This window comes from Hyla sarda, chromosome 11, assembly GCF_029499605.1.
Source record: "Hyla sarda isolate aHylSar1 chromosome 11, aHylSar1.hap1, whole genome shotgun sequence".
NCBI lineage: Eukaryota > Metazoa > Chordata > Amphibia > Anura > Hylidae > Hyla > Hyla sarda.
The window spans coordinates 22,874,198-22,889,246 of NC_079199.1; the positions used below are offsets into that span (position 1 = coordinate 22,874,198).

Sequence of the window (15,049 nt, forward strand, 5' to 3'; positions counted from 1 at the left end):
TACACACATATGTGTTAGGAGCATTTACCAGTACATACGTATGTGTTAGGAGCATTTACCAGTACACACGTATGTGTTAGGAGCATTTACCAGTACATACGTATGTGTTAGGAGCATTTACCAGTACACACATATGTGTTAGGAGCATTTACCAGTACATACGTATGTGTTAGGAGCATTTACCAGTACATACGTATGTGTTAGGAGGATTTACCAGTACACACGTATGTGTTAGGAGCATTTACCAGTACATACGTATGTGTTAGGAGTATTATCAGGTGTATTAACTGGGGCATACTTATGTGTTAGGAGCATTTACAGGTGTATACATTTATGTTACGAGCATTTACAGGTGCATATGTTGAATGTACATAGCAAAGTACACACTCATCTTTCTACAGGAATGAAGGGTTACCAATCATAGTTATATTCGTATCTACTAAACTTATTCCTTTTTTTCCATCTACACCTTTAAAACAGTTTTCAGTGCCAAATAGCCAGCGATATCAACACTTCTTGTGGTATTAGCAAACCATGTGTACACCGCGTCACGCCAAGCATCATCGTCCGCCAATGTACTGCACACCAACAAGGTTTTCCCACTACACGCTATTGATTATAGACTCAGTCCCCTCTCATCTGGCGTGCCTGTCTTTCTAAAGTGCAGTGCATCACTTAGCAGGACAACCATATTACCCATTCTCCAGACACTAATGGACTCCTTTATTACTGACCATCACACTAATGGACTTTCACTACTATGTCGGCCTGCCTAAATGACCCTTGTTGATTCCATACAAATTGGGAGATCTTACAGAACAACATCACTTATAAACCATTGTGTCTAAAGTCTTTGTTACCTTTGTACACCAGGTTTTATAGTTCTCATACAGAATAAATTTACATAAAATGTTAAGAAGGAAATATCAAATCCCCAAAAAAGTTAAACTAGCACCAAATCTTTATTCCCTGACCCCAAATATTTAGCATTCCTTAGTGTTTCTCGGCTGCAGTGTCAGAAGTGCTCCCTATGATGGTGCCAGTCTACCAAGGTCATGCAGGTGGAGCCAATCTGACACCATGCTGAATGGCACCTGGTTCACGCCCCTTTGGCACCAAGCTTCAGTTGCCAATTTATCGATTAATTTACATATAAGACAAGCAAATTAATATGGCTAATCATGGGGGGGGGGGATATTGGCGCATAGAAAGGGAAACAAAAACTCTCTGCGATCAGGAGGTAAGGAGAAATTAAAGTATTATTAAAGGGGTACTCCGCTGGTCAGCGTTTGGAAAAAACTGTTCCGAACGCTGGAGCCGGGAGCTCGTGACATCATAGCCCCGCCGCCTCATGCCATCACGCCCCGCCTCCACAATGCAAGTCTATGAGAGGGGGCGTGACGGCTGTTTGTTCCAAACGCTGAGCAGCGGAGTACCCATTTACTATTGTACTAATCTTAAATTATTCGATAGATATTGCCGGCTCAACCTCTGCTGTGCTTCCAAAGAGCACAAGGGATGCTCGCAGGAGAAGCGGGGCAAACTTGCAAATAAGAGAGAAAAATCCAGGACTCAAGCAGAAGTCCTATAAAAAATTTGCTTTTATTTAAGATCAATTAAAAAATACAAAACAGAAAGAACACATGCTTGACACGTTTCGCGGGGGTTACTCCTTAGTCATCCGCTTATGACTAAGATGTTACCTCCATGAAATGCGTCAAGCACGTGTTCTTTCTGTGACATCTGTTTTGTACCCTTTTAATGGATCCGTAATAAAAGCAAGTTCTTTTCTCACGGAGCTTCTGCTTGAGTGCTAGATTTCTCTTATTTATTTGTAAATCCTAAATTACGGTCTGTACTACTGCTGCGATGACAATTCTGCAGTCTTCGGAGCTGAAATAATTGCTTGCTGCACCAATGCATACACAGTCTGCCTTGTGAGACATGCTGTATTCTTTCTAAATACAGAACAGTTCTGTCATGTAGAAATTACTGCCCCAAGGTATTATAGAAGCTCCGCTAAACTGTTCGGCTCCAATCACATTGGGTTCGAGCCGCATGTCTGTCATAAACATCAGAAGGATCTTCTGATGTATACCTTAGACTGAAGGTTCTGATGTTTGCCATTGTCTAGGTCAGTGCTTTACAACCAGAGTGCCTTCTGCTGTTGGAAAACTACAACTCCCAGCATGCCCGGACAGCCTTAGGCTGTCCGGGCATGCTGGGAGTTGTAGTTTTCCAAACAGCTGGAGACACCCTGGTTGGGAAACACTCGCTATACCCTTTAAGATATGAACTGTAGGGGCCGGAACTGATTCATATAGGTGCGTTACATTATGCCGCTGTTTATAACCTGCTCCAATTGTTGCACCTTACTAAGAAGCTCATTATTACTCTATATTACCCGACATACGAAGCATCCCTCAGAATGTGGCAGACTATTCCACACAACCTAATTGAAGACTGTTCTTATATTTCCTCAGAGCAATACTCCAGAGCACTCCATATTGTGTCAATGCATTAGAGTTAATGGAAAAACACCAAATGGCAATTATGTAAAATGACAATACGGGCAGGCGGAAGGGACTGAAATATCTTCCAAATATTTGACTGCACTCCGTACGTGTGTGAAGGCTCGATCCCGTTCGTGGCGCCACAAAAGAGAAGCAGGTGGGACTTAGGGGGAACCAATTTTACCTAGTTTAGAATGCATCACGGATATTTCTCTAGCCGGCCTTATTTAATGGGATAGGTGAGCAGACAGAGAGTGACAGTGTCAGATCCCACAGTGCACAGCCTCGCCAGGAACAGCGGATAATAGGACACCAGGGACAGGCGGCTAACACTCTGTTGCCCTCTCCCAGGTCACGTCAGGCAAAGAGCAAGAACCCCGTTGAGACGAGGCAAGTGGTACATTAAATATGGGGTGGAGCCCGCCGCGCCACCCTTCACTGCTCATGACTTTATGACAATCACGAAGACGCAACACTGAGAAACACAGGGCGAAACAAAGGGTGGTCATGGATATATAACAGTGCCATCAGCTTCTATGTGGTCAATGATCATGATGTTGCAATACCAGTTATATGATCATATGTATGCCTATATCTCTACCTTTGTTATTGCTGCCCAGTGAGTATCCAAACCCTGAGATAGCTTTACTGGCACTACCATCTGTCACTTGACATCTCTATATGGAGAATATCATTGGGTACTACATAGGAATACTTCTACTATGCAGCATGAAACTGTGAACAATGCATAGGGGGGCTTACTGGAGTGTGGAGTCAAGATGCCGTATGGCACTACAATGGGGGATCCTATGGCACTAGTGTGCCACAACTGTAAGTGCTATGTGGGCAGTAGGATGTCAAGCTTTTCCATGCTGTAAAGGGAATCTATCTGCTCTATATAATGCTGAGAGTTACCGACATGGGTAGATAGCTGATAGGGAGATTAAACAAATGATACCTATATCTTATCTGATGACTGTTTGAAAAGTTATAAAATCATGTTTTCCTTCTAATCTTAAGAGACATGGAATCAGGGCTGAACTGCGTCATGCATGCCTCCCCCACTTCACCCCACTTTGCCCCCACATGATAATTGTACAGGGTTTAGCTTTTTGCCTTGTACATCAATCATGCAGGGCAGGGAGGGGTGGGGAAGATGGCAGCGAGCATGCAGCAGCTCAGCCTCGTCTTTATGACACTTAAGCTTGGAAGGAAAACATGATTTTATAATTGCCTTACATAACTAAAGTTATTAAATCATGTTTTCCTTCTAAGCTTTCAAAAATCATAAAGATGGGGCTGAGCTGCTACAGCTTGCATCTGTACTCCCCCCCCACCCTGATTGATATACAAGGCTTAGTGCTGAAACTGAAACTCTGTACAGTAATCAGTCAGGACAGGGAGGGGTGGGGGAGGGAAGAGACATGCATGCTCAAGCTCAGTCTGGAATCTAAAACTCTTGAGCTTAGAAGAAAAACATAAATGTATAACTTTGCAAACAGCTCTCTGCTTAGAGACAGGTGTTATTTGTTTTATCTCCCTATCTACTATCTGCCCAGTATAACATTTAATTGACAATAAAATAACTACTTTCTATTCTCATTCTCTAAGGCAGTGTTTCTCAACCAGTGTGACTCTAGCTGTTGCAAAACTATAACTCCCAGCATGCCCGGACAGCCGAAGGCTATCCGGGCATGCTGGAAGCTTTAGTTTTGCAACAGCTGGAGGCAAACTGGTTGGAAAACGCTGCTTTTATAGGGGTACTCCACTGCCTCAGCGTCCGGAACATTTTGTTTATGGGAGGAGGCTTGGCAGCCGCCACGCCCCCTCCCATAGATTTGCATTGAGGAGGCGCTGCATGACGGCACTAGGTGGCGTGGCTGTGACGTCACGACCATTTTAGCCAGCACCCAGCGTCCGGAACAAAATGTTTGGGACGCTGGGGCAGCAGAGCACCTCTTTAACCATACTTTAAGAGATGAATATTCACCTCAGGAGGTATTCCCATGGACAACAAAGGTTAGATAACTGTACCACAGATATTACCGGCATCGATGCCTAGATACCTAATGAACTGATAAGGGGCAGCCTCATGAATATTCATTCACTGCATACCTTGAGATGGCATAGGTGACCGATACTTAGTAGTAGTTTACAGTAAGTGACTATTACTCTTCTACTGAAGTCTAGACTCATGAATGTCTATTGACTACTGGTTCATATAGCATCCAAAATAGGTTGACTTGAGAAATTCTCATTTCTATACATTGGGTTGCTGGAAATATTCACCCGCGCAGAAAAAAATAAAATAAAATTGCATAAGACAGATAACTTGTGATGTTCCAAGTGTGAAGAGACAGATGAGGGACACTCACCTGAGACAAGCCAAGGTAGATGGACACAGTCTCCGAAATGTACAAAAATTTTCCTTCCTGGTTTAGTGCAAATACAAATCCGTCCAGAGACTGCAGGGAAAAGAACAAGAGACAGTCACAAACGGAGAGGCAGGGAGGAGAACAGGCAGGAAAACGGACAGGAGAGAGAGACGAAGAAGAGGGGACGTGTGGCACACAAAGGGGAAGGTATACAGAAAAGGATAGACAGGCACAATGCACACAAGATAAGCAAAGAAATACAAAGAGAGACAAATGCATAAAACTCTTCAGTTGAATTAAAAACAAACAATGAGATATCAGACAGTTCTGCACATAATCAGAAGGGGGAGCACAAGCAGAAAGAACGCACAAAACCGCAGCACGTATTGACGTGTAGCCTCTGTCCAGGGGTCTGGTGCTGGGGGGGCAAAGCAAATTCCAATACGAAACAATGTCTACTAAACATGGCCACCAATATGGTTCCTTTAGGGCCTGTTACCCATCTTTTTTCGTAATCCTGAACAGCAAATCTTGTCTATCTATAAACTGGTATATTCGTATTCCACAACAGTCCTGTAGGGAAGATTTGCCGTCAGGGGTATAGGAGAGAACGCATCCAACGGGAGCCGTAATAGAATAATAGTCGGAATAGAATGTTTCAACAGAAGACGAGATCTCAAAAATATTATAATTTTTTTTATAAATGCTCTTTCAGATTAGTGTTTCCCAACCAGTGCGCCTCCAGCTGTTGCAAAACTACAACTTGCAGCATGCCTGGATAATTTTATAGCTACCTATTTAGCTAATTAAAGTTATAAAAGTTAGAAAATCATGTTTTCCTTCTAAGCTTCCTAAAGTCATAAAGGCGGTGCTAAGCTGCTATAGCATGCACCTGTCCTCCCTCCACCAACCTTCCCTGATTGATGTATAAGGCTCAGTGCTGGAAGCCAAACCCTGTACATCATTCAGTCAGAGAAAGGAGGAAAGTGGCGTGCATGATGCAGCTCAGCCTTGAATCTACAACTATTGAGCTTAGAAGAAAAACATCATTTTTTTACTTTTCAAACAGCTCAAGGCTGTCCGCCCATGCTGGGAGTCGTAACGTTGCAATAGCTGGAGGCACCCTGGTTGTAAAACACTTCCTTAGATACTAGAAAGATTTACACATGTATATCTAACTTCTCGAAGGAACTTGCATCATCACTGGAGATAATTCTAATACCAAACACAGCAATACTGAGAACATTTATAAATATGTTTAGAACGGGTGCTCATCTAGGTATACAGCTACCCACAATACCCCAAGTGGACTAGAGGAGACAACCCCAAGTGGACTAGAGGAGACAACCCCAAGTGGACTAGAGGAGACAACCCCAAGTGGACTAGAGGAGACAACCCCAAGTGGACTAGAGGAAGGCTGTCCGGGCATGCTGGGAGTTGTAGTTTTGCAACATCTGGAGGCACTCTGGTTGGGAAACACTGAAATAGACAGTGATTACAGCTCCCAGCAGATCTTTCTTACTTTTATATGTAAGGATTTGCTTTATCTGTATTAGTTATCTACTTATTTTTCTTTAATCCTCACTTTTTCCTATTTTTGGATGACATTTTGGGGCTTCAGAATCAATTACCAGGTTTCCATAGAGTTATGGTCTCAACATACAATGGTTTCAACATACAATGCTTGTCCTGGAACCAATTAATATTGTAACTTGAGGGATCACTGTACTTGAAGGTTTTTTAAAGTATCTAAGCAGGGTTGAACTAGGGATATGACCCTAGTACCAGGAAACCAAAAGAGCCAATCCCTATTACCGTAATTAGTCACTGTGTTATTTTAGCAAACTTTGCATAGATCAATAGTGCAAGGGAATATAAGAAATGTTGTAATATATCTTATAAGACAAAAATGCCCTCCCCCCACCATGCTGCTCAAATATTCTCTGAAAATCAGCTCAGCTTTGTCATATGTCTGCAACACAAGCAATACAAGTCTGCGGAGGGGAGGAGCTTCGTTCACCATCTCTAGGAGAACAGCTAAATAGTGTGGCTCATCATGTATACATACAGGGCAGCTTATCCTGAAAAGTCACCTAAAATGACAGGTACGCTTTAAATATGCCTCAGGACTGTATCGGGACTTAAAGGGGTATTCCAGGCAAAAAATATTTTTTATATATCAACTGGCTCCAGAAAGTTAAACAGATTTGTAAATTACTTCTATAAAAAAATCTTAATCCTTCCAATAGTTATTAGCTTCTGAAGTTTTCTGTCTAACTGCTCAATGATGATGTCACGTCATGGGAGCTGTGCATGATGGGAGAATATCCCCATAGGAGCTGGACAGCTCCCGGGACGTGAGTCATCAGAAAGCAGTTAGACAGAAAACAGCAACTCAACTTCAGAAGCTAATAACTATTGGAAGGATTAAGATTTTTTAATAGAAGTAATTTACAAATCTGTTTAACTTTCCGGAGCCAGTTGATATATATATAAAAAAGTTTTTGCCTGGAATTCCCCTTTAAATCTTACGTTTATGACCGTCCTTCAAAATGGCTTAAAGTGTCATTTTTTACATATTTGCAGAAAATAATACCATAGGATACTGAAACAAGAGGGAACAGATTCGGGTGTTAAGAGTTTTGGGTGTCAAATTAGTGTGACTTTTCATTTGGATACATTTAAAGGGCTATCCTAATCAGAGACAATTGTGGCATATCCACAGGTGGGGAAAAAAGAAAAACTTATGGTTCGAAGGAGAGTGAATAAAAGTAATTAATGAAATGGGCGCACTATAGCACTTCAAACAGTGATCAGAATTAGGGTGCATAAAAACCAAAACTAGGATTGTTTTTTTTAAATTTATTTATTTTTTAAAAAGAGAAAGGTAGAATCGTCCTCACTTTACTATCCACTCTCTGCTTTAATGTGAAAAACTGCACTAGAAAACTTAACATGTGAAAATACCCTCAAGAATTAAAGGGGTACTCTGTCTTATCCCCTATCCAAAGAAAAGGGGATAAGATGTCAGATCGCGGGGGTCCAGAGATATTCTTAACAAAAACCCAATCCAAAACCTGAGTGATGTGGACCTCAGATTGGGCTAAAGGTTCACCTTACAACAAGATAATGGCCATAACCAAGACAACACAGGAGAGGCTTAGGGTCAACTCTGTGAATGTCCTTGAGTGGCCCAGCCAGAGCCCTGACTTGAATCCAATCGATCATCTCTGGAGAGACCTAAAAAATTGTTTGACCAACAATCCTCGACCAACGTGGCAGAGTTTGAGAGGATCCACAAAGAAGAATGGAAGAAAATCCCCAAATCCAGGTGTGTAAACCTTGTGGCCTCATCCTCAAGATGACTGGAGGCCGGAATCACTGGCAAAGGTGCTTCAAGTACCGAGTAAAGGTTGTGAATACTTAAGTTCATGCAGTATTTTAGTTTTTCCTTTTTAATAAATTCGCAAATATTTCTAACATTCTGTTTTCACTTTGTCATTATGGGGTATTGAGTGACGAATGAAGGGGGTAAAACCTTTTTTTTTTTATTTCTTTTTTTTTGCACAAGGCCAAAACATAACAATATAGTAAAGGGTGTGTGGACTTTCGGAATGTCCTCTATCTACCTAGCTATATATCTCCCTACCTACCTATCTGCCTACCTACCTATCTATCTGTCTATCTACTGCAGCTGACATCAGCAGGGAGGAAGTAAAGGCGGGGAGTTATTCAAGTCTCCTCCCCCTCTGCCCCCTATTCTGTAAATGCAAAACTACCCAGGAAATTCATCTTTATAGCCGTTTTAATATATTTCTTTCCAATGTAAATTCTAATATGCTTGACAGACATTTATCTCCTTCTGTATTTGTGCATCGGAGAAAAAAAAAAAAACTTGTTTTCAGCGCTAGCCCATTTCACAAAATAATCAAGGTCAACGGCGACTAGCATGAATATGCTGATGAAATGCGCCATTTATCATTCATGCATATTTTCAATTCTACTTGCAATCATTTTCACCAACGCAGGTATCATTTACGGTATGGTTCGAAACATTGCGGTGTAGCATTAACACTTCCGAAGTTGTCATATCCACAGGTAGACGTCCTTGTCGTGATGTTCACAGAATGTCTACAGGAAGGTCTCACATTTCGAGCGGAGTTCCTCAATCTCACTCAGTCCTACATTTTACCTTCACAACATACCAGAAATATATCAAGAAAATCTTTTACGAAGTAATTTCTAGAATATTATGTGTACTACAGAAGGTCCCCGTCACAACAATAGTCAGTATAAGTTCTTTTACAATGTATATAGCCTTAGGGTACGTTCACACTACGGAATTGCCGAGGAATTTCCGGGCGGAATTCCGCGGTGTGAACTTTAACATTAGTGTGAACGGGTTTCCGCGAGACCTGTTCACACTGAGGAATTTCAGTGGCGGACATTTCCGCCGCTGAAAGTGTTCCGCGCAAAGAAAGAACATATTCATTCTTTGTGCGGAATCCGCGAGCGGACCATAGCCGTCAATGGTGACGGCTCAGTGCCCCGCGGCCCTAGCGCCGAAGCAACTTCGGCGGCGGCCGCCAGGCGGAACCTCCGCTCGCGGAATTCAGCCGCGAGAATTCCGTAGTGTGAACGCACCCTTAGACTTGGGCTTACCAGCAGCTTTAGTCGCGCAACATGAAGATTTCAGTGTCCTGTTGCGACACCACAGCTAAACATGGTAATTGCGGTCGCTTTGTAACATGCAGGACAACTTGATTGGACTTTTGGCCCCCTGTGGCCGCAGGCTGCTCATGTCTTTGTCACCAATGACTTGTCTGTAATTTTGGCTATTTTTGAACAGCCAAATCGTGACTGTAATAAAGTTGCGTGACAGCAGACAAATAACACAAAACGTTTTGGTTGCGCTGCTTGGATGCGATTTAAAGGAAAGGAAGAGGATTAGGACCTGTAGGTCCAGAAGGTCTTTTAAAGAAGCACTCCAGGTGTTTTTTCTTCCCCATATCAAGCACATTCACCATCACTAGTTCGACAGGTCTGTCTCTAGTGTTCATTACTGTAACTGGGTCATGTGATCACCATGCTGATCCACAAAAAATTATAGTGCTTATTGTGTCAGAGAAAGTGGTCAGTCCTGAGTCAGCTGACTTCCTGTGAACTACAAAATGACATCATTACCTATTAGATCTCTTTTGGTTGCTCACAGACCTCTGTGCTCTCAGATCTCAAATCTTCATAAAACACCTTAATTGTGATTATAGGTCAAATCACTCTTACTTATAGATATATATCTCTAAACAATGCACTTTGAATTAGAAAACATATCAAAACTGCACATAATGTGAACTAACCCAAACCCATTTATGAGTCTAATCAGTTCACCTGGGTTAACTCTAGAAGCAGCAACCTAAATAGATGAGCAGGTTCAGTGATAAGACTCCACACTCTCTCTCTCTCTCTCTCTCTCTCTCTCTATCTTTGCAAAGCCAGAGGATTCATGGGAAATTATCAACTTACAAAGTCCAGCAGATGCACCGTAATGGGTCAGTCAAATATCACAATAGAACCTACAAAAACTGACACTCACTCAATATGAATATACAAAAACTTTATTGAAATAACCATACAGAGAACCCTACCCATAAAAATATCCACCTTTAAAAACCAACAACCCCACAAAAATGGGGAGAAAAAAACCTACAAAACAGCACTACTATAGTGCTCTTATGTAGGTTAGTGCTCCCTATCTTTCTGGGATTGTTGGTTTTTAAAGGCGAGTATTTTTATGGGTAGAGTTCTCTGTATGGTTATTTCAATAAAGTTTTTATATTTTCATACTGAGCGAGCATCAGCTTTTGTAGGTTCTGATACAAACCATAACAAATGTAGGCAGCATTAGGCCTTTCAGTGATGGAATTGCATCCAGTATGGAGCCTAACTCATGCCTGCCACATCAGCAAAAACAGGTAAGCCCAAGGTATACACAAGAACCTCTACAATATTTTCTTACAATAGCCTTTGCTGCACTATGTAAGTAAAAGAAAAAAAAATCCTAAGAGCTTCTTTAAGTGTCTGCTAGTGTTTTCTGTTATGTGTCAGCACTGCTGATGTGTATCTAAAGAATGTCCACCCCAATGCTTCAACATTACAGGTACACGGATGAAAGGAAGTGTGAAATGTATAATGGATTTGGGCGTTACAGACGGTTACTTTGGGCAACCAGCTGCTGCTCTACATTACCAAGTAACAAAGATGTTGGAAGAGAAAATCGCCTGTACATGTGTGACGTGAAACACAGAACAATGGTCCAGAATGGAGAGATTATTATAAGGGGGCAGGGTGTAGTATGGAGAGATCATTATAAGGGGGCAGGGTGTAGTATGGAGAGATCAGGGGGTAAAGACCTCAGGAGTCACTATAAGGGGGCAGGGTGTAGTATGGAGAGATCATTATAAGGGGGCAGGGTGTAGTATGGAGAGATCAGGGGGTAAAGACCTCAGGAGTCACTATAAGGGGGCAGGGTGTAGTATGGAGAGATCATTATAAGGGGGCAGGGTGTAGTATGGAGAGATCATTATAAGGGGCAGGGTGTAGTATGGAGAGATCGGGGGGTAAAGACCTCAGGAGTCACTATAAGGGGGCAGGGTGTAGTATGGAGAGATCAGGGGGTAAAGACCTCAGGAGTCACTATAAGGGAGCAGGGTGTAGTATGGAGAGATCAGGGGGGTAAAGACCTCAGGAGTCACTATAAGGGGCAGGGTGTAGTATGGAGAGATCGGGGGGTAAAGACCTCAGGAGTCACTATAAGGGGGCAGGGTGTAGTATGGAGAGATCAGGGGGGTAAAGACCTCAGTAGTCACTATAAGGGGGCAGGGTGTAGTATGGAGAGATCAGGAGGGTAAAGACCTCAGGAGTCACTATAAGGGAGCAGGGTGTAGTATGGAGAGATCGGGGGGTAAAGACCTCAGGAGTCACTATAAGGGGGCAGGGTGTAGTATGGAGAGATCAGGGGGTAAAGACCTCAGGAGTCACTATAAGGAGGCAGGGTGTAGTATGGAGAGATCAGGGGGGTAAAGACCTCAGGAGTCACTATAAGGGGGCAGGGCAATAAAAAAGGAGAATAAAATGAAAAGAATAGCAGAAAGAGATAGTCGTGACAGGAGCAACTAAACACGATGGGACAGAGACAAAAAAAAAAGGATGATCAGAACGTGTAAGGACTGAGACAGGAGATGCTACATGATGTCTTCACAACTACAGCCCTGCACAGGATTTTCTGCTGGAGAGAAATAAGAGGTAAAGAAAGACTAGGCGAGGGATAGGCAGAAAACCGAGGGAGGGAATGAAGGAAGAAGGCAGCGAGAGGGAGGGAGGACAGGCCTCTCTCCTCAGGTTATGAATGAATGAGCACTGTTGTTTTTTCATCTCAGCGTGCGAGGATTTAATTAAGTGATAACAGTCACCTTGGGTGGCGGCACTGACCAGTAATGTGGCGGTAAGCAGCCGACAGGGGGAGAGGCGGCCTTAATCTATCTGCGGACTGGAGGAAGGGGCAGCATGGGGGGCACAAAGCTATTTGGCAATTTTTTTTTCCATTGCTGATAAAATCAGCATTAAAACAAAAAAAAAAAAGACGGAGGGAAACAAAACAGAAGGTTGAAAAAGTGAGGTTACCAAGGAAAAGGAAAGAACGCTGCTGCTTATAAGGAGACCGGTATGTTCCAAGGGCTGCAGCATGATACATACCTGAACTACTGGTGACATGTATTGGCCCTCATTTACTGAGCTCCTTCCAATGGATCTTGTGGTTATTTTTCTTGGTACAAACTATTTGTGATATATCTGCGACATTAATGCGCCAGAAAAATTATTAAGGAAGGTTCCTACTACTAAAAAAAAAAGAATTTTGTGGGGAAAATGTCTGACCACAAAATAGATGCTGTGTAGAGAAGTATCCAGCTCCCCTCCCACGTCCTGCTGCGCACGGACTGGTACGGACCGTACCCAAGTGTATGCAATGAAGAAAGAACCGATGTCCAGCGCTGCTCCCATATAAAAGTAAAATTCTTTATTCAATCATGACACCAACAGGTACAGCAGACACAGTAGTCACAGGTAGGTGACGCGTTTCAGCCCACAAAGGGGCCTTAGTCATACAACGATTGTTGTATGACTAAGGACCCTTGGTGGGCTGAAACGCGTCACCTACCTGTGACTACTGTGTCTTCTGTACCTGTTGGGGTCATGATTGAATAAAGAATTTTACTTTTATACGGGAGCAGCGCTGGACATCAGTTCTTTCTTCATCACAAAATAGATGGTCTGAAAATAACCCTACAACACTACATTGCCCAATCCCTTCACGTCTGGCCCTTGGGAATTTTGGTTGTTTTTTTTCTAAGTGATTTTGCTTGGCACTAGGTTCCCTAGTTATGATTTGTGTACCATTATTTACTTAGGGTAGGGTCCTATGTAGAGCATCCGCAGGCATTCACAAGAGAGAGCTCCCTGCTGCGGCTGGACAGCTCTGTGTGTCTGCTCATAGCCTGCTTGTAACAGATGCGCATCAGGAAATCTGCCGCTATGAGCGGACACACAGAGCTACCTGGCTGTAGCAGGGACCTCGCTCTTGTGAAGGCCGTCTGCAAAACCGCAGCGTATTTCATGCACTGTGTGTGACCCTACCCAATTTTGAACTAAAATTTTTCCTGCATGCACCAAAAAAAATAAAAAAACACAAATAAATGAAGGAAAAACCCCAATGGATTATTAAACCTACAACAAGTACAACCCTAGACTCTTAGTAAATGAGGACCATTATGTATTCCCCAATTCGGCAGCTCTGAAAAGGACAACACTGGACCAGTCTTCTACATTCTGCACCATAATACAATACCAACAATCTAAGCAGATTTCTTTTTTTTTATTTCAAATATTCTTTCATTTTATATTTCAGTTTTCCATTACTGATCTTTTTTCAAACAAAAAGCTGTACATGAATCAAATACAGTGGTCCCTCAACATACGATGGTAATCTGTTCCAAATGGACCATCGTTTGTTGAAACCATCGCATGTTGAGGGATCCGTGCAATGTAAAGTATAGGACAGTGGTCTACAACCTGCGGACCTCCAGATGTTGGAAAACTACAACACCCAGCATGCCCGGACAGCTGTTGGCTGTCCGGGCATGCTGGGTGTTGTAGTTTTCCAACATCTGGAGGTCCGCAGGTTGTAGACCACTGTTAGAGGAAGTTGTACTCACCTGTCCCCGTCGCTCCGGACCGTCACCGCTGCCCGGGATGTCACCGTCCATCACTGTCGCTGCATCCCCGCCGCTCCGGCAAGGCCTCTGCTTCCCCGACATCCGCGCTCTCTGTCGCCGCCATCACGTCGCTACGCACGCCGCTCCTATTGGATGACGGAGCGACGTGATGACGTCGATGGAGAGCGCCGACGATGCAGTGGATCCCGAAAAGGACGCGTCGGAGCCCCGAGGACAGGTAAGTGATCGTCAGCGCAGCACACGGGGCACCGTAAACGGCTATCCGGTGGCAGCTGAAGCTGAAGCAGTCTGCACTGTCGGATAGCCGTTTATGCGATGGCCCCGACATACAAAAGCATCGTATGCTGATGCTGCCTTCAACATGCGATGGCCTCTGAGAGGTCATCGCATGTTGAAATGATCATATGTCGGGGCCATTGTAGGTCGGGGGGTCACTGTACATATCTTTTTTACACTATTCTCTGATTGTATGCTCCTATCCACAGCAGGCAGTGTATTCCCATCTCCATCTGTAGCTTCATTTCTATGATATCACTCCCTTTGTTGCATCCAGTAACACCATGTTTGTTAACATTTTTCAAGGATTTTCTTTTTCCTATATACCTCCCTTTCCCAACCTAATATAACTTTAACTTTCTTATTACATATTTAATAGTCTGAGCCTATTTTTTATCCAATATAAAGCAATTAACCATGTGCAATAAACAGTATGCTACCTATTGCTACCCTTCCTTTTTCCTCTACATGAATATCTTCTACATACCCCAATATACATACCTAAGGGTCTAAAATAAAAAAATGTAAGATACAGTTCATGGCACTCACCCGCTAATAGAGTCTGGTGAAGAGTCTAATCGAGTCTGATGAAGCG

General features: G+C 43.0%; 1 protein-coding gene across 10 annotated transcripts in view; it reads right to left on the reverse strand.

Annotated features, from left to right (window-relative positions):
* Positions 1–15,049, reverse strand: part of NPAS3 (neuronal PAS domain protein 3) — a 464,246-nt gene that overhangs the window by 97,895 nt on the left and 351,302 nt on the right. For 8 of the 10 annotated variants that reach the window (XM_056547019.1, XM_056547017.1, XM_056547018.1 and 5 more), the window contains one exon: positions 4,889–4,978. The exons of the other annotated variants lie outside the window; for them this stretch is intronic. In XM_056547019.1, the coding sequence (XP_056402994.1) occupies positions 4,889–4,978 (90 nt within the window). The remainder of the gene's footprint in view (positions 1–4,888; positions 4,979–15,049) is intronic. 10 annotated transcript variants of the gene reach the window in all.